The sequence below is a fragment of the Bidens hawaiensis genome, unplaced genomic scaffold (assembly GCF_021521415.1).
Source record: "Bidens hawaiensis isolate Kalapana, Puna unplaced genomic scaffold, B.hawaiensis_p1.1 tig00059311_1, whole genome shotgun sequence".
In the NCBI taxonomy this organism is placed as follows: Eukaryota; Viridiplantae; Streptophyta; class Magnoliopsida; order Asterales; family Asteraceae; genus Bidens; species Bidens hawaiensis.
In genome coordinates, this window is record NW_027500703.1 from 10090 (window position 1) to 31111 (window position 21022).

The 21022-nt window shown below is 35.5% G+C and overlaps 2 protein-coding genes and 1 pseudogene across 3 annotated transcripts; 2 read left to right on the forward strand and 1 right to left on the reverse strand.

Annotated features, from left to right (window-relative positions):
* Positions 1 to 260: 260 nt before the first annotated feature.
* LOC143602663 (uncharacterized) lies at positions 261 to 1481 on the forward strand. Its single transcript, XM_077079698.1, has one exon. It carries the CDS (start codon positions 261 to 263, stop codon positions 1479 to 1481), a length of 1221 nt encoding a protein of 406 aa, XP_076935813.1.
* Positions 1482 to 10282: 8801 nt separating this feature from the next.
* LOC143602665 (inactive protein RESTRICTED TEV MOVEMENT 2-like) lies at positions 10283 to 10900 on the forward strand. Its single transcript, XM_077079699.1, has 2 exons — positions 10283 to 10424; positions 10686 to 10900. The coding sequence occupies exons 1-2, from the start codon at positions 10283 to 10285 to the stop codon at positions 10898 to 10900; spliced, it is 357 nt and encodes a 118-aa protein (XP_076935814.1).
* Positions 10901 to 11527: 627 nt separating this feature from the next.
* Positions 11528 to 19734, reverse strand: LOC143602668 (leucine-rich repeat receptor protein kinase HPCA1-like; annotated as a pseudogene). The gene is made up of 19 exons (XR_013147889.1): positions 19502 to 19734; positions 19270 to 19393; positions 19109 to 19181; positions 18692 to 18766; positions 18014 to 18085; positions 17330 to 17491; positions 17169 to 17243; positions 17026 to 17097; positions 16875 to 16946; positions 16718 to 16786; positions 16544 to 16618; positions 16053 to 16124; positions 15832 to 15969; positions 13970 to 14457; positions 13723 to 13887; positions 12883 to 13019; positions 12576 to 12795; positions 12150 to 12385; positions 11528 to 11997 (listed from the first exon to the last, which is right to left on the reverse strand). The product of XR_013147889.1 is annotated as a leucine-rich repeat receptor protein kinase HPCA1-like (transcript).
* Positions 19735 to 21022: the final 1288 nt, after the last annotated feature.

Sequence of the window (21022 nt, forward strand, 5' to 3'; positions counted from 1 at the left end):
GACACACACTGCGTTTGGTTTCCTGGAATGTAGGAACGCTAAGTGGTAAGTTGTTAGAGTTGGTAGATGTGCTTAAAAGGCATAGGGTTTAGATAGCATGCCTGCAGAAGACTAGATGGAAAGGGCATAAAGGGGCCGAGTGTAATGGATACAAATTGTTGTACTCGGGGTCTGATGGGGCTAAGAATGGTGTAGGGTTCTTAGTGGCTAAGGAACTACACAATAGTGTTGTGGAGGTGATAAGGCATAATGATAGGATGATGGTGTTAAGACTAGTCCTAGGTGAGGAAGTAGTGACAGTAGTTTGCGCTTACGCACCACATGTTGGACTAGGAGAACGGGAAAAAAGAGATTTTTGGGATTGCTTAGACACGGTGGTAAGGACCATACCTAGGGATGAGAGGATGTGCATAGGAGGTGATTTTAATGGTCATATAGGTAAGGATAGCGATGGCTTCCAAGTCGTCCACGGGGGTTTTGGGTTTGGTGATAGGAATGAATCTGGCACAGATCTCCTGGACTTTGCAGTTGCCCATGACCTAGATATTTTAAACTCGTTCTTTAAGAAAAGAGAATCACATTTGATTACCTTTAGCAGCGGGGGACGAAACACACAGATCGACTACATATTGACGAGGCAAGGAGACCGAAGTTGGTGGAGGGATTGTAAGGTGATTCCGGGAGAGACAGTTGTGGCTCAACATCGATTACTGGTAGCAGATATAGACTTTAGAAATAAGTTGATTGAGCGAGAGAGAAAAGGTACACCTAGGATTCGATGGGGAAATCTAAAGGACGACAACCTGTCACTATTTAAGGATAAGCTTATATCGATGACCTCGGTTAGAGCAGAAGAGGACTCATGCCAGATGTGGGAAGAAATGGCGAAAAAGATTACCCAAGTAGCAAAAGACACTCTCGGGGTTACGACTGGAAAGACGGGGAGGCATAAGGAGACGTGGTGGTGGAATGAGGTCATTCAAGAAAAGATTCGGGACAAACAAGGAAGTTTTAGGGAGCTTATGAGGTGCACGAATGAGGAAGAGCGAGCGGGATTGAAGGAGTCATACAAAAAGGCTAAAAGGGAGGCAAAGAAGGCAGTGTCGGAGGCAAAGAACACTGCCTATAAACGGATATATGAACATTTAGAAACACAAGAGGGGGAACATGATATGTTCAAGATTGCCGAAGTAAGGGAGCATAGAAGGAAAGACCTAGGGGCTGTGAAGTTTATAAAGAGTGAGGATGGGCAGGTACTAGTTAAAGAGCAGGACATCAGATTAAGATGGAAAAACTATTTCCAGAACCTTTTTAACGGTGAGAAGGCCTACCAAAAAGAAAACGACAACACACGCCTACGAAGACAACAACGTAATAATTGCTTCTGCCGACGTATTACGCAGGAAGAGGTGAGGAATGCACTAAAGAGGATGGGAAACGCTAAGGCAGTTGGCCCAGACAACATACCTATCGAAGTGTGAAAGTGCTTTGGGGAGGAAGGAGTTTTGTGGTTAACTACTTTATTCAATAGGATCTTCAAGTCCGGTAAGATGCCAGATCAATGGAGGAGCAGCGTCGTAGTACCTATTTATAAGAACAAAGGAGACGCCCAATGTTGTGGGAACTACAGAGGCATCAAGCTACTAAGCCATACTATGAAGTTATGGGAAAGAGTTATAGAGACTAGAATTAGATGGGAAACCCAAGTTACGGTGAACCAATTTGGTTTCATGCCGGGGCGGTCTACTACAGAGGCAATACACCTCCTAAGAAGACTCATGGAAAAGTATAGGGAGAAGAAGCGTGATCTACATATGGTGTTCATAGACCTAGAAAAGGCGTACGACAATGTGCCACGTTGACTTCTTTGGGATAGCCTTGAGGCCAGAGGAGTCCCATGGAAATATATAGAGATGATTATGGATATGTATGCCAACACTACACCAAGTGTGTGTGCGCCCTTGGGGGATACCGACTTATTCCTGGTGGAGGTAGGCCTTCATCAGGGCTCAGCACTCAGCCCATTCCTTTTCGCAATAATCTTGGATGAGTTGTCAAAGTCAATTCAGGAGACAGTCCCTTGGTGCATGATGTTTGCAGACGATATTGTCTTAGTGGCTGAGAGAAAACAAGATTTGAACATGAGGCAAGAGGAGTGGCGAGCAGCTTTAGAAAATAAAGGTCTAAGGATTAGTTGCTCAAAGACCGAGTACCTCCATTGTAACTTTGGCGGGAGAAACGACGATGAGGAGATCCGGATCACCATCGAAGACCAAGTGGTTCCGCAGGTAACGAAGTTCAAATATCTAGGATCATTTGTCAAGAGTGACGGGGAAATAGATAGTGACATGGCCCACCGTGTCCAAGTTGGATGGAGTAAATGGAGGGCAGCTACAGGAGTTTTGTGCGACAAGAGATTCCCAAACTGGCTAAAGGGTAAATTTTATAGGGTCACGGTTAGACCGGCAATGTTATATGGAACAGACTGCTGGGCCATCAAGAAGTCACATGCGCGTAAGCTAGAGGTAGCTGAAATGAGAATGCTAAGGTGGATGTGTGGCCACACACGATTTGACCGAATAAGAAATGATGTTGTCCGAGAGAGATTATGGGTTGCTAACATTTCAGATAAGATAAGAGAAGGGAGATTGAGATGGTTTGGGCATGTGAAGAGAAGAGAGAAGACGGCTCCTGTCCGATCTGTAGAAACTATTAGTATAGAGGGGAAGAGGGATAGAGGACGTCCCAAATTAACTTGGGCAGAGAGGATTATGCATGATTTGCTAGATTTGCACCTCTCCGAGGACATGGTTGAGGATAGAAATTCTTTGAGACGTAGGATTAAGGCTAATGACTTTTAGGAGAAACGTAGAGTTTTGATTATAATTCTATTATAGGAGGTGTTTCTTTACCTTATTTCGAGTGAAAAGAGATATATTACTATAATACCCTTTCCTCAAATTAGTATTTATAGCACGTATTTAGTATTCATTACTAATATTATTTTTATTACTGATCCATTTCTATATTTAGTACAACTATTATTACTATAACACATTTAGTATTCATTACTAATATCACTATTATTACTTTAACACATATCTAGTATTGATCTTTCATTATAATATTATCACTATTATTACTAATATCACTACTACTACTATTATTGGTCTATTCATTACTATTATCACCATTATTACTATAACACATATTTAGTATTCACTATTAATATCTCTATTATTATTGATCTCATGCATATGGTTTTCGAGCCGAGGGTCTCTCTGGAAGCAACCTCTCTATCTTTTGGGATGGAGGTACGGTTTGCCTACATCCCACCCTCCCTAGACCCTGCTAACAGCTTTGCTATTGGTGGGATTTATACTGGGTATGGTTGTTGTTGTTGTTGTTGTTTTTCATTGTCCGTGAGATAAAAAGAAATAGAGCACAGCCCGTATTTATAAGAAAATCCCGCAGCCCAATTTCCAATACAACCATGATCTGTCCCGGTACGCGTGAAACGCGAAACCGGATGCCCATACTCGTGAAGCGGGTAATTTTTTTTCCTTATTTTGCAGTTAAAAAAAGCTACGTTACCCCTGAAAAAATATTCTAGATCCGCCACTGGACTCGATTCCAATTATTAATTCAAGAATGAATACGTCTAGGTATATTTATACGTTAGTTTCATTGTCTTGTAGTATTCTCATCATGTTTCATTGTGTTAGAGCGTTCTCAGTATGCCCTTTTCGTTATTATGAGTAGGTTCTTTATATTATATAGAGTGCGTAGTTGTAAATGATTGTGAGCGAATAAGATAAAATTAACTTTTGTTGATTAGTAAATTTGAAGAAACACTGATCATCCTATATAATTTTTTAATGTTTATTGAAAGTGGTTGAGTGGAGGAGAGAAAAAAATGTAATAGTAAAAGTATAAAAGAATATTATTTAATTAAAAAGAAGAGAGAAAATGTAATGTTTTTAGTGTAATTATAGAGATAGAAATGATACTGAGAATGCTCTCAACGCGGATCGCTATGGGGCGGCTTGGGGGGATCTCAAGGGACGCCTTTGGGCTTCAACACCGTCGTGGGGCGCTAAAAAAGGGGCATCGGGGGGGGGGGGGTCATGAAGACCGGCGCTATATATGTGGGGGAGGGGAGTCCTCCTTTTTCACTGTAGTAGGGTTAGGTTAAAATAAAAACCCACTTGAGTTGTGAAAACTCTAGAAACTCATTCTCAACCACATGTTTTTAATTAAAGTTTGAATCATGTAGTCCACAATTAAAGTTAATAAAAAACATAAACATAAATATAAATTTTTTTCTCTCTTGAAAACATATAAGAAAATTAGTAAAAAAATGTTAAAAAACAGCAAAACAATTTTTTTTTTATGTTTCGATGTTTTGTATTAAATGTTACAACATATATTACATGTGCAAAAAAAATGATGTTACATAGGGTTTTCACAACTCAAATGGGTTTTCATTCTATACTTCCCCTATATATATAGATATATATATCCTCATTCACTTAATTTCTACAAATATTTCATTCACTTCTTTAAACTTATAAAATTATCTCCAAAATTATGTCTTCTGACTCATCTTCAACACCAAACTATTACCCCGATCCCGACGTTATTTCGGATTCAGATTCGGATTCAGAAGATGACGCGATATTTGGTGCGATTCAAGAGGCTGCCCAACTCTTAGTCCAACATTGCGAAAGCTCACAACCACGAATAAGACGACCTCATCTTCAATGGGATCATGTAGGTGCTCATGATCGGCTGATAAGAGATTATTTTTCGTCGGACCCGATTTTTGATTCCGAACGATTTTGGCGCCGTTTTCGGATGAGTTGCCCACTATTTTTATGAATTGTTGGTGATTTAGAACGTGGTTATGCATTTTTTCCACGCGAGAGGTAATCCAGGATTTTCTCCTATGCAAAAATGCACAGTGACAATTCGTCAACTAGCGTCGGAGACAGTGAGTCGTGAAACTCTTCACACGTTCTGCGAATGTGAGTATTATTATCATTTTAATTATTTATTTCTAAACCTTCTTATTTTGAGTGTAAATTTTATAAATTTTGTTAATATATTAATATTAGGTATTCCTCAACTATATGGTAAAAAATATTTGAGGAAACCGACTCAAAGTGACATACAAAAAATATACGAGGTTCATCAACAAAAACACGGTTTTTCTGAGATGCTTGGTAGCCTCGATTGCACACGTTGGCCTTAGGAAGCCTGCCCAGTTGCTTGACAAGGTTAATATCATCGGGGTGATCATAATGGCCGAACAATTATGCTTGAGGCGGCCGCATCGTTCGATCTTTGGATATGACATGCGTTTTTTGGGATGCCCGGTGCAAATGATGGTGTAGCTGTGATATATTCGTCCCCTATTTTTGACCATGTCATAAACGGAGTTGCATCCGACATCTCATTTTCCATGATGATGTCAACTACGAATGCTGATATTATCTAGTCGATGGTAATTATCTGGAATGGGTCACGTTGGTTCTTATCTTTACGTGCCTGACTGACGATAAACGTCAATATTTCAAGAAAAAACACGAGTCGGCCAGAAAGGACATCGAATGGGCATTGGGGTATTAAAGAAACGTTGGTCTATCATTAGACAACCATCGCGTTTTCACCAAATGGATAAGTTGAGAAACATAACGTATACTTGTATTATCTTACATATGATATTGGAGGACTCGGGTAGAGCAATTTGTCAAGGTGAGTACAACGATGAGCCAGGGCCGAGCTCAACACTAAACGATAATGAGAAACTTGTTAATTTATTAAGAACACGAGAAGGGAAACGAATCACAGTTTTCGATCGGATTTGGTTGAACATCTTTAGAGGAACAAACAAAATCATGGCGACGACTAAAAATAGTTGTAACTTTTTTTAGTTTTTATTTATATGTTTTAAAATTTAATTTAGTTTTTTATTTAGTTTGTTTTTTAATTATTACTGTATTTTATTTTATTATGTTGGTTTTTTGTTTTATGAAAAAAAAGATCTAAAGCCCCTTGGGGCGTTAATCATAGATGTGCATTATAATTTAGGGCTTTAAAGCCCCCAGTGTTTACGTGACGCATACGTGACACTATGGAGGGGCTTTAAAGCCCCCTACCATAGTGAATAGCCTTAATGGTGTAAGATTGTAAGCAAGTCAAATTATTCGTAACCTAGTTGAGCCTGGCTTGCTAAAGCATGAATTGAGTAGAGCTTAAATGACTAGCCTAAATTTATAAATTTAGAAAATATGAATGTGATGGTTGAATAAAAAATTGTTTTTACCTTTTTTTTTAGTATTTTACCCGACCTGAACCGGCAAAAGCTATTTAGCAATACATGCATCAACCCTTCATGGACTATGGCTTCCAAACTTCATTATATGGCACACCGAAGTAATACATCTTCATTTTTGGCATCAACTAAACATTAATCGACATTTAGTCCCACATTCATCAATTTCAAATTGAAATCTAACCTAACTACTGTATTAAAGCAATACATGTCCACATGATCTTTAACTAAGCTATCCACATAGGATTCCACTCCAAAATTATAATTTACACACAAGTTTCTATTTTTACAATTTTCATTTCATGAATGATAAAATAAAAATATGTTGTTGGTGAAAATCAACTCACTACCTTTAAAATGTTTGTAGCTGGTATCAAGGCCGCCTAGAGGGTGGTGCCGGTTGGACCGTCTGCCGGGGCACGTAATTTTTAGGGGTCAAAATGTTTTGTATCTATATTTTTTATGTATACATTTAAAAACATACAACTTATAAAATATGAATTTCTCTTTACCATCTTATAACTATTGGGCCTGAAATTATTTTTTATCCATAATCCATTTAATTAAGTTTAAATTATTGAGCCCAAACTAAAACTAAAAACTAAAAAAATTAAATAAAAACCCGATGCAAAATAAAAAGAAATAGCGGTCGATTGAAACTTCTCTTTGGTTCATTCCTTCTTTGCGAATGATGAACAACGACCAACTCAGCCGACCACCACTATTGGTTCGTTGTTAACCACCAGGCTCCTCCACGGTTGACCAAGCTAGCCACCAAGGGCCAAGCTATTTTTTTTCCCAATGTTAGGACTTAGGAGAGTTTCACGAATCATTGATTATTACGGTATTTGATTTTAATAATATATTTTTCTATGTTTATTGTTATAACATTAAGCCTCGTTTAAAAAAATTAGCTTATATATTTTGTTACTCGTTAAGGCTATGGGCTTTTTTTTCCCGGCTCGGCCGAGGTATTTAAATCCTCGGAGACGGCCCTGTTACCAACTCAACTATGAAGAGTTGATGTTAATCATATCTTTTTCTTAATTTGTATAGATTCACAAGATATGTTATTATGTGTATTATTAAAGTTAACTTTTTTCTTTTATTTTTTTAATCACCCGTGTATCACACGGGCTCTATCCTAGTTACATTAACATAGCCTAATCGAAAAGTTCTCGATTATTGTGTTCTTTAACGGCAAATTTCCTTTACTTCTCGGCAATTGTAAAGATTTAACTAACCATATAATAATCTCCCCCGGGGGGGGGGGGGGGAGGGGAGGGTTGCATGCTCAGCCATTTTGAGGACAAATAAGTTTATAAACCTCTTATTTTTCCACATGCGATTGTTATAAACCTCTTACTTTTCTGGGCTTGGGGACAAATAAGTTTATAATCTTACTACTATATTAAAGCAACATATATCTACATGGTCATTAACTGAGTTATTTACATAGGATTCCACCTCAACAATTTTCAAAATTATAATTTACACACAAGTTTCCATTTCATGAATGATAAAATGAAAATATGTTGTTGGTGAGAATCAGCTCACTACCTTTAAAATATTTGTAGCTTACCAACTCAACTATGATGAGTTGATGTTAAACATATCTTTTTCTAAATTTGTATAGATTCACAAGATATGTTATTATGTATATTATTAAAGTTAACTTTTTTTGTTTTATTTTTTTAATCACTCATGTATCACATGGGCTCTATCCTAGTTACATTAATATAGGCTAATCGAAAAGTTGTCGATTATTGTTTCTTTAACAGCAAATTTCCTTTTCTTCTTGGCAATTGTAAAGATTTAACTAACCGTATAATATTCCCCGGGGGGGGGGGGGGGGGGGGGGGTGCATGCTCAACCATTTTGAGGACAAATAAGTTTATAAACCTCTTACTTTTCCACATGCGATTGTTATAAACCTCTTACTTTTCCGGGCTTGGGGACAAATAAGTTTATAAATAGCAGAGTTAATTTTTCTTTAATTATTTTGTATTTCTATATATATTTTGTGGGTGTATACATATGTTACATCTTATGTTTATTTTCTAGCTTTACTACATAAAATCTACATATACCTTGTGAACGCTAGATAAACCGCTTGTCGATTCACCTGCCGTTCACGATTGACTTAAATCTCATTGAACAATATATCTGGACGAGGAAAACACATATTGAACTTAACTTGTAACCTAATTCTAAGAACAAAGAATAAAGTTAACTCAAACCGTGGTTTGTAAGGAGTATAATTGCAATATCGTGACTTCAAATTAATCTGATTGCAATATCTGTTTTTCATATAAACCGATTTTGAGGAGTAGGAATGATTGATTTGACGAGTGTAATTGGAATCGTGGCTTGTTATTTATGAAAAAAGTGTGGACAGGATTTATATATTCTTTTTCTTATCGGTTTTGAATATTTGCACAACGTTACCTACTTACCTGCCCATTGATTTTCTCTAATTAGTGATGTTGATCGTTTTTAATTAAAAAAGAATTGTCAGCTTGGATGGAAAAGTGGAATTATGAATATTGTTATGGTGGACTAAAATGCTAGATTTAGATTTATGCTATCGGAACCGTAAAAACCGTACCGGAACCGAAAATGATTTAAAAATAAAATTGAAACAATACCTTATTTATAGTAAGTTGGTTCGGTTTCAAAACCGGGCAAGAACCCAGAACCGGTTTTGTCGATTATGTTATCGAATGGGCTATACAAACTTTGCAAATTGCATCAATTAAAAATTAAAATTAAATTAAACAAAAAAAGGCAGCAAGATTCAAAAAGTTCAAAGCATCCAAATTAAAAGTGGCAACAATTAAAGATTTCAATCCGTAAAAAGCAATTTAAATAAAACCATTCAAATAATTGTCAAATGAATTGTTCAAATAACCAATCTTCAATCGTCATTTGATCTTCTTACTTCACGATCCTATCATAAACATCAAAATAAAACCAAGTGTAATGAATTAATAAAAGATACAAATATGATTAAAGATTTAGTTATTTTATTTAAATAATTAAAGAATACTCCGGTTCTTTGGTTCTGCATCTTGAATCGTTGGTTTACCCGAAACCAAGAATCATTTAATGCAGAAACTGAGAACTGGAAATCGTAAGATAACACATTTTGACGGTTCTAATGCACAGGCATCTGTACTAGTTCCCATTTTATAAGCAAAAGCTCAAAACCTAAGTTTTAAGTTAGAGGCTCCAAGTGTTTTTTGAGCCCAAGGAAAGGGCCTAGTTAGTGAAAGAAGAAAGGCAGCTCTGATAATATAATTAGTCCTTAGATATATGAATATTCCCAACTCACAAGAATATACAAAACCGATATTTAAATAAAAAGGGGGTCACGGCGCAGCTTGTTGCCCACTTACCTGCCACTTCATTGTAAACGTTTGGTTGTTTTTTAAGATGGAACGGTAATATTTAAATAAAAAATATTAGCACTGAATAGCATCGATCATAAAAACTTCAAAATATCAAGTTAAAAAGCTACAAATTAATCCTAGCTTGCAGGTATTTGAACCCCTAATAATTTTGTTATTGGAATACAGTCCTTAACCACTAAACGAGTTTTAACATATTATCTGCTTTAAAATATAACTGAAAAAGATCATTAACTAACAAATTAAAGACGAACCAAGAAATACTTCTGGAATTAGCTTCCCTGATGCGAAAGAAAAGGATGAGTCCATGGATTGTTTTTTGAAGTTATCATCACCTTGAAGATAATCCAAGCAATTGAGCAAACCTGTTAGAATCTAACAAATATCAAGCAAAGGTAACGTTAATTTTAATTAATCTCTTAACAAATCCATGCATATAAACATATGTTAAAATCGGTTGCTACCAATAGCACTATTCATACATATTAACATATGTTCTAGTAAATATCTAGGATTCAAATCTCGATTGCCCGAAATGACAACGAGACCGAGAGTTAATGGAGCTAATCCCGTCCGGCCACGTCGAGCAATTGCGGGCCGTGTTTATGAAAAGTTCAAGCCTATTTATGAATGGAGACCAGAAGATCATCATGACAGTCTGCTTGTTTATCTACCTGGTAAATATTCTTGTTTTACTTAAATTAGAATTGTTAGAATTTGATTTTTTTTTCAATTTAGTCCTTAAACTTCAATTTTACATTTTTTTCACGATTACCAAAACTAATTAACATGGAAAAACAATGGATTTAATAATGATTTTAAAAGTTCAACGACAAAATTAAATGCAACGTTACATTTTAATATATAGACAAAGCAAGGACCATCACTTGATACTTACAACCAAACTTTTCAGTCACCGACTCCATTTGTTTTTGTAGGATTCCCCAAGAAATTTATGAAGGTTACAACAGAAAATCCAAACATTCTTCGGGTTCGTGGAGAGCGTCTTGTTCCTGGAAACAAATGGCATTGGTTTCACAAAGATTTTAAAGTTCCTGAAACTTGTGAAATGAGCAAAATTCGTGCCAAGTATGAGGGCGGTATCCTCACCATTACCATGCCTCACAAGATCACCAATCCACCCATCATTTAAGAACCCATGAAAATAGAAAATCAAGATACAGATTCAACAAAGCCCAGTTCTTCAACTTTAGTTGCCACAATTCATGAAAGAAAAAATGGCCACATGTCACTAGCCCAAGCCTTGGGAGGGATGAGTGAGGACAAAAAGGTGGTGATGAAGATGAAAATGGTGGTGGTGGCGGCTGTGGTGGCGGTGACACTGGTGGCCGTTGGGGTTTATGTTTCCAACTCGGTTGGAAAGTGAGTATAGTGAATTAAGTAAAAAGTTATGAATATGCGAATGGTTCTTTCCTGTGTTGTTTTAACTTCTAAATCAATGTTGTGTTTTATAGACTACAAAATTTGGGTTGTACTAAATGTAGCCCCTCCACATTTTTAATAAATGTAGCCTCTTATTAGTCAGTCGCTATATAGGTCCTATAATAAGGAGAACATACTTATAACGGGCTCTAACGCGCGCCATATAGTACACAAATTTTGTATTTACCAACAGTTGTTTTATTGTATTTACACAAATTTTGTATTTCAAACATCTCATATGTTTTCACTTTACTACAACTCCAAACTCACATACAACAAACAAAATATACTTGGCTACATTTACTAATACAAACATTTTATGTACTTTATGACACCCTTACTTTGGATGGAACTTTGGGGGCAGAAAACCTCCACTATAAGCAAATAGGCTGTCGTTACTATAAGGATGGTTGAAGTCTTTGTCGGTGGCTTCATAACTTGCTGAAGTTGATGGTTCACTGCCGGGGTTAAGACCTACAAATGTCATAATGCTCTCCAGCTCTTTCACGATATCACCCATTGATGGTCTTTGAGTTCCCCTCTCTTCGACACACCTCAGCGATAAATCCACAAACTTCTCTAAACCTTTAAGTTGGTTGCTCAAACCAATGGTCGGGTCAACGACATCGTATAGATTGTATAGTTCTTTATTCTTGTCCATCACTTGTTTAACTTCCCTCACGATATATTTCCTTTCTCAATTGGGTTTCTTGCCGTTATTAGCTCCAACATTACAACTCCAAAGCTATAAACGTCACTCTTTTCCGTGAGTTGTTGAGTCATGTAATACTCGGGATCCCTATATCCCTACATTCATAATATGGTCACAAATCACAATGATAACAATCTGTACACACTTACTTGAGAGCGGGCATATTGTTTTATCATTAGCTTTCATGAGTCAAGCGTATAAACAAAAAGGAAATAGTTAGAAAGATAAGCTAAAAAGAGTTACTAACCATGGTCCCTTTGACTTGAGTGGTTACATGAGTCCTATTAGCTTCATATAATGGCTTTGATAGGCCAAAATCGGAAACTTTTGCAACTAATCGTTGGTCTAGTAAGATATTATTGGTTTTAATGTCCCTATGTATGATAGGGGGATCAGCAAGATCATGTAAATATTGCAACCCTCTAGCTGCTCCGAGTGCTATTTTCAGCCTTCGCATCCAATCCAACCTAATGCTTGATCTCCCTGCACATATAAAACTTCTTGAAACCTATATAGTGAATGTTCCAAATAGTTTCTAAGCCTAGTGTCACAGATACAGTTGTAACAAACATTTATAGTGCACAAAAGTTTGTGTCACAATACAATACAAGTGTTCACTTTCTAGGAAATGTTAGTAACACAACTTGGTTTTCACTACGTCATATTTGAGTACCTGAAAGACTATCCTTGAGTGTCCCATTCACGATATACTCGTAAACCAACATTTGTTCACCCTGATCAAAACAGAAACCAATGAGCCCCACAACATTCTTGTGATGAACTCGTGAAAGAAGCTCGAATTCAGTTTTGAACTCAAGCCCACCTTTTGTTGATCCTTGTCGAGCTCTTTTGATGGCAATTAGCTGACCATTTGGAAGACTTCCTTTATATACCTATATAACATTCTCCAATCATTTACATAAAAATTAAGTTGGAAATTACATATTCACACAACACTCCTATTATATAATAATACTTACATTTCCGTATCCGCCTGCTCCTATCTGGCTATTTTCAGAAAAATTTCCCGTGTATTTCTTAAGTTCGTCGAAGGTGAAGGATTTTGCCCCTTTCAACTGAGGAACAGCACCACTTTGACTTGTCGGATCCCAGAGTGCTGCAATTTTCAGCAAGGTTATCAGACAATAGGATTACATAAAGGACATGATTAGTATGCTTGTTAAAACCAATTAATTTCAAAAGCATTTTTTTTTTGTAAAGGAAGGGTTGGAGCCAAATAGTTATGCCCAAATTTTACAAATCTTGTGTAAATTATAAAATCAGAATTATGTTAAAAGTGCATTTCCGGTATCAGCCATAGACAACACAACCATTTTTGGAGCCCATTTCTAAAATTTTTTGGGTTTGTAATTTCATTTTCGATTTAAGCCAGAACAAAACGATCTTAGTTACCACCCCGATGAACACAAACTGATTGCATACCCTGTATCTATACTAAGCCTTAAATTAATCCTAGTGTAACTCTGAGACTATTTAACTATTAAAACAATGAACACTAAACAAACTAATTCAAAATCAAACTAATCTATTTATTGAAACTCTTATCTTTATTTTCATTTCCAATATTTATCTTCACAAAATCGATCTTCCTATTTTCTTTTATCCTAATTCAAATTATTCCAACATTATTACCCATTTAACCTGCTTTATGTATGTTTCTACCCATTTAACCTATATTAGATGTGTTTGTTTTTAAACTAATTTTTATTGATTTAACCGTTCAAGAGAAAACATTATAACCTATTGCAAACATTATTCGATATTTCCTTTCGAATTGAAACGATTTGGAACATACTTACCGAAAGGTTGGTTCTGCTGTGCGGCTCTTTCAGCCCGACCTTTTTGACGAACTGCATACATTCCTGCAAGTATTAATAACACCACAAGCACACAACCACCAACAACTGATCCTATGATAATTCCAGTATTAGATGTTTTGCTTTTCGCTCCTTCGGGTCCTGCATCTGTAAAAAAACAAACTACCATTCAATGATCACCAACCCAATACCTTAATCAGTTTCCAGAATTAAGAAAGCGCACATTTACCTGAAAAGTATTTATAGATGTCCGCATTGAAGGTGTAGGTATTGAAATCAGCCTTTGCAGGCTTGAATGTTTGATTGCTAAACGCAAATGCAACACCAATGACTCCTGTCTTATTGAAACTTTGTTGGCCAGATGGGAAAACTGCAAGTCTTATCACAAGGTAATCTTCCAAATTTCTGCTTGGATTCGACAACGCAACTGAATCTACAGGGAGTGTGGCATTATGAAAGAATGACATTAATAACCTAATAAGAGAGTCATAAATGGTTGCATTTGTCAATGAGGAGAAGGAAGGAGCTTTGAATGAAAATAAGCCGGTGAATGGATATGCGCATTGACAGTTTGGACTAGCAACAAGGTCTGAACCACATGAAGGGGGTGTGCAATTGTTAAATTGGGTTGAATATGCGGTAGTAGTTTTTGTTGGAAGTTGACAAAACTTCTGATCGGCTGCGTCTGATTCCGTACATACTAGATTATCAAGAAGTCTGCGGTTGTCATTTTATATAATTTTAGTAAAATATACAAAGAAAAACATAGGAATAAATGTCATGTAAACCACACACACATTTGAATTACATAAAATTTTTGAACAAACTTAGTGCTTATAGAATGATTTGGAAAAGATGATAAACAATCACAATATTAGAAGAGTATAATCAAACACACTTTATCTATTACAATAAGACATATATATATATATCTATATATATATACAAGAATTGTAAGCTAATTCTAGGAATACATTTTATTACAAATATATGTCAGGCATAACTTATGAAGAGAATTTCTCCATCTTTGACTATCCATGATTCTTGGATTGATTCTTGGGATTATATTGATTACTAGTCTTGATATGCCCCCGCAAGATGGACGATCGTGGGATAAGTTCAATCTTGGATAAAAGCGGATGATTGCGGTGTTTTAGAAATAGAAGAAGTTGATGAAGTTGAAGATGTAAGCATATATGAAGCAAAAGAAGATATATTTTGTGTTTGTTTTTTTTTCCGAGGATGAATGAAACAAAAGATAGAAGATCAAAGGTACATTTCGCAGGATAAATGATGGTTGCCACGGTGATAGGATTATAGGTTTTCCACTGGCCCTCGGTGTTACTTTGTTACATGTCAACTACCTAAAGTTGAACCTGGCAGAGTTGACCTTGGCATACGCTTGGTCATACACAACATGGCAACGTGTGGCTCCGAAACCACTTGTTGGTTGGGCCTTGTGTATTAATTGTTGGGATACGATACCTTCAGTAAAATAAAGCAAAAGGACAAAGCTAGTCGGGAAGATGTGTTATCGAAAGGGAATGTTACTATAGTGAACTTGAAAAACTTGAAAATTACAATACTATAAACCAGATATGGCGGAGTTACTTTTGCATTAATAGAAGACAAGAGACTATTATCTGTAATAAGAAATGGTAGTTTAAACTAGGTAACTTGATAGTGGGAGGAGAAAATGCTACTACAACTCCTCCCATGATCACTTAGTCATAATTCCTATTCGGATCTTGGTTATGTTGGGGAATTTCAGAATTGATAACTTTGATTATCGGGACTCGTATACACTTTCAGATTGAAATTATTTGGTGGTTCTCAAATATTCAATAGGGCAAAAGACGGCAGAAGAATTTGTGTAGTGATTTGAGAGTGAATTATGAACCAGGGAGCGACCAAAAGTTGATCAGATCGTATAAATGGGTTTAGGGTTTGAACACTGTCAATTATAGCTATCCAATTTGAGTTTCAGATTTAGTTAAAGTTCACTCACTTTGATTTAGGATTTATGTTTGACAAAATGTAACACCCGTCATATTAAATCTAAAATCATGTATGGTTATAGAAAAAACTTACATTATGGCCATGGAATATGATTGTCTTCGTTGGCGGAAATCAGAAATAAGGTTGGTTCGAAGATCAACAACTTCAAGTTGTCTGCTAGGATTCAAGCTAATGTCCAAGGAGCCATTTATCCGATTGTTACTTAAATCACTGTCGAAACAACCGTAGCAAGTTAACAGGTTTTAGCAAATGGAAATAAGTGATTTAAACAATCAACCAACTGATTTACATACACGTTTTGTAACTGTGGAATGCTAAACAAGGCTGCAGGCAGTTCTCCAGCAAGGTTTGTGTAATGCATCTTACTGACATAACAACATTCAGTTGTAAACTAGTTAGCGATATCGATGAACAAATTTTGGCTTTAACCAATTGAAAATCTTTATATGTATACGGTATATGAAATCAATGATAGTTTCTAAAACGTTTTTCTGATTTCTTGGTAGTGGTTAGTGAACTCACCAAATTTGTTTAGAGAAACATTTCTTTGTAATATTGAACTTTCTTTAAAAATTAAAATAGCCAGTTTTATTTAATATATATTTCTTTTCTACATTTCGATATAATAAATTTATTAAAACTTGAGTTTTTTCTTCTAAACAAAATATTTTTGTAACAGAAATAGATTTCAAAAACGTCCTAGAAACTCTTATTAATTTCCAAGACACCTACAATTAAAAAAAAAAGAAAAAGAAACTTAACTATTTAGAAGCATTTCACTTACAGAGTTGTCAAAGACGGTAGAGTGGAAAACCATGAAGGAATATCCGACTGGATAAAACTATTATTGCTTAAATCCCTGCAAATGTGCAAGTAATCCGGGCCATTGAAGAAATTGAGACTATGTCTCTGTTAAGGTGCCAATAAAATGATACATCGAGACTTGATATACACTTACAGATAGTTGAGGAGGTTCATGCCGGTGAGATTGGGTATAACACCCGTCAATAGATTTTTTGACAGGTACCTACCAAAGACATTTTTGTTTTGTTATCAAACATCATATATTTTTCTTTGATTACTAGATTGATTAGTAGTAGTAAGTGTCGTATTACATCTCAGTCACATTGGTAAGGTTGTTGATGTTTGAAGGAACATCACCACTCAAAGAGTTCCTATCAAGTCGCCTGGTTGATATGAAAACAAAATGTTCAATTCCTAGTGAAATATAATAAACAGGAACTTGGTTTAAGAAACGATACTTACACGACCTCTAGCGACTGCACAAGTCCAAGTGTGGAAGGAATATTACCCGTAAAGTGATTGTTCTCAAATAACCTGATCAAGTAATTAAAAGTAAATCTCTGTTGATTGTTAGTTTGTAAGTTTACTAGATCGATCAAGCATACAGATGATAAAGTGACAAGTTTGAGTTGAAGATCCCAGGTGGGATTTCGCCAGAAAGCTGGTTGTCTCCAAAGTGACTAAATATAATGAAACAGATCTATGTGAGCATATTATGTTATATAAGAAGATTTACATACATATAAAATGAAGAACATAAACATACAAGTGTTTTGCGTGAGTTAGCATAACCAGACCAGGGTTCGTCCCGTCTGAAACTGGCAAAGTTCCGCTGAGTTGGTTGGCAGAGAGATCCAACCAGTAAAGATTCTTGAGCTTTCCTAAGGAAGCTGGGATGGATCCGGTAAAGCCGTTGGAATTCAAAGACCTAAATAACAAATCATTAAGCGCGTGAAATATATAAGGAAATGTTGGTTAGGGATGACAAATGTTGGTTAGGGCAACAAGAAACATTAGGGTATATTCTGGTAATTAGTTTTACTTGGCATGGTTACCTGAAATAGACATACCCGTTTACTCAAACAATACAAGTAAACATTTTCTTTTTTACTTTCACTTTCATTTTTTTCATTGGGTAAAAGATTAATCTACTATAATTTTTAGTTTTTTCTTTTTAAAAAATAAAACTAATTTTAGTTTTTTTTTTTTTTTTAGTTTCCTTGGGTAATAAAACTATATAAAAGTTAAAATAGTGACAAGTTTTATTTGGAAATCCTAACAAGTAATATTGCATAAAACTAATGGGTATACATGATATCCTACGTGACAAATATCTTATGGGTATTGGGCCGTGTATGGGATATAATTTTACAATCAGATAGACTGATAGAGCTAGTAATACCCTTCTCATTGAAATTCCTATAGGTTACATGTATAGGCAATTTCTTACAAATATCTAAGCCTTTCAAGATTTCCTATGGTGTCTGGAATTTGACCGTTGAAATTGCAACCAACAAGGATTCTGAAAAACAAGATCAATCGTTAGTTTATTAGACCAAAGTGTTATTGTCTTCATCATGCATGATGCATTGTCCTTTATTGTTTTCAAGGTATGATGTATTAAGAGTTTGCTTACAATTGATGGGTCAAAAGGGATTCATTTTTGTTTAGGTTTGATGTTGATCCCAAACACTTTTTTCATCGAAGTTTAATCTTTTTCTATCGAAAACTAACTCCAAAATATTAATCTCATGTAAAAGGTTGTGTTTATAAACCCACCGATCATTCGAGAATTGTATGAAACTGAAAGCACTTTAATTAAGTTGATAAAATTGGATTCATTTTTTAATTAATGGCAAGACATATTTAATAATATAATCTTTTAACACTGATTCATTAATTTTTATATATATTTAACAGAATAAAATATTGTGCAGAAAATGAAAAATATACAAGATGGAACATGCTAAAAGAAGTAATAATCCACTTTTTAAATAAAATGATTGAAAAGAGATTTAATTTGCCAGATCAAAAGTAAACCTTAAACAATGCTTGAATAGTTTGACCCGTTCATCATTCGTGGTAGCTAAACTGTCATTTTTATGTATTGGGCAAGAAATATGCTTACAAGTTTGTTAATTTCAACAACTTTCCGAGTGCTGGAGTGATCGATCCTCGCAAGCCTGTATTGTAAGACAGATCCCTGCATACAGAAATAATTATAAAGATTTCTGGAGACGTTACCAACACTACAAATAATCAAATTTTAATTTTCATTGTTTGCTACTGTTTTGCGATGGCAGGTAGTCGGTTATCACATTTGCAGCTGTTTTACGACTGATATATAAGTTTTATTTTACTTTTATATTTTGAAAAAATTTTATAACTGTGAATCTTAAATAGTTTTTGATAAATTATCTTTTATTATTTTGCGATCGAACTGCTTGTGACTGCAAAATTGGTGATGTGACCACATCTTTGTCGTCGCTAGTATTGTGATCATGTTACAATCACAATTGCCCAGTATTCTAGTAGTGAGACTTACAGAACTGCTAACTCATTAAATTCCCCAATGTCTCCAGGTAGGGGCCCCGCTCAATCCCGTGCTTGACAGAATTCTGAGAATTTAAATTAACAGACCAAAATCAAAAACATTGAAACTTTTGTTGATAATCACTTAAAGAAATGTGATAACGAAAGACTCACATCGATGTCACACGCGAGTTGGTGCAACTGATACCAACCCAAGTACCGCCACATGGGTCCGAGCCATCTTCCCAGCTGTCTGGTGTACCGTCCCAAGCATCCTTTAGAGCTTGCAAAGCAACACCTACACCATACAAGCATGAAAACCATAAATAAACAAACGTACCCAGTAAAACCAGAAATACATTGCACAAATATATGAAACAAGCAACATATAAATAAGTGAACTCACGATCGCTATTCCTCTGAGATGATGTTATAGAGACTTGTATGAATATGATTAATACAAGTAACCGCCTTTCGATTCTTGCACTCATTGTTTAGAGCAATGCAGCAAACAAACGATCCACACGAATCAATTAATGGAAGTTTTAAATCCAAATGACAGCAAGTGTGCCAACCATTGACTTGATCATATCATACATTATATTAGACGAGTTGAATTGATTGATGAATATTTTAAGTTAACTAAGTGGGAAAAGTATTACAAGAACATATGGATTATTGTCAACGTTGGCTTGTTCTTGCAGAGTAGGAAACACAAAGAACCAATTGCGCGTAAACACGTGTCAAATGTCGGTCCCATAGGCTTTGAAATATGTGTGTGTGTGTGTGTTTTGTTGGGTACTTGGGGTGGAAAATTGAATCATTCAACGATGAGTTGATGAGTTACTTATCTTTTGTAGTTAGGTTTATTGAGAGTGACTCCCCTAATTAGTAGTATATTCCCATTGGACTTAATAAATAGTTTTAACTTTCGTATCAGGTAACAAAATACTGGCGGATCTAGATGAAAAATTCAGGGGTATATCCAAAAAGTTTTTTGGACATAGTCGTATCATAATATTTGCTCATGTGTATCCGATATATTAAACAAAGAAGAAAAATAAAATTTTGCACTTCGTGGACAAAGTTGAAGGGTAGCCCGGGCAGTGGCGAAGCTTGGACCAAGACACCGCGGGGGAGGGGGGGGTCGGACTCAAAATGTATACAAAATTTCACAAACAAAGGGGGCTGTGCTCAAACTTTCGGCCGAAAACGGCTAAATTTACACTATGTATAAAAATTTCAGCCGAAAATGGCTAAATTTTACACTACATTTAAAAAATTTCGGTCGAAAACAACTAAATTTACACTACTGCGTAAAAAAAACACGTGGGCCGGGGCCACCCCGGGCCCTAGGCAACCTTCGCCATTGACCACAGGTACACCCTGGCCTTGGTATAGATCCGCTCCTGTTAAACAAAATATATCTTTATCAAAGGAAAAAATTGGATCAAATCAATTTCTCCAAGCTATCAACAATAAAATCTTGCAAAAAATAATACGATAATGAAAAGTTGTACTCCATATAATATTTGATTTAGATACATCATTTGACAAAGACTGCATAGGAAAATTAAATGTTTATTCCAAATTAAAAATATTAAGCAAACGACCATCTAAATAAAAAAGTCATTCGATGTTTTTTTTTGGTTTCATGTGTTTACTTCAAAATTTGGGTTTCTGTATGGAATTTTGAATGCTTCATATTTATTACATCTCAAATTTATTTAAGGAAAAGACAATTTACGCTATCAGAAAACAACGTTTCACCTAAATTAGTTGTTGCCTTGTGCGCATGGATTAGAGACTCAAGAGAGCATTGAAACGATATTAATAAATGATATTCTTTTATGTACTTACGAATAATTCATAATGATGTCTTTAACTCTTTATAGAGATTGTAATGTGGTAATTATAAAAGTAACGT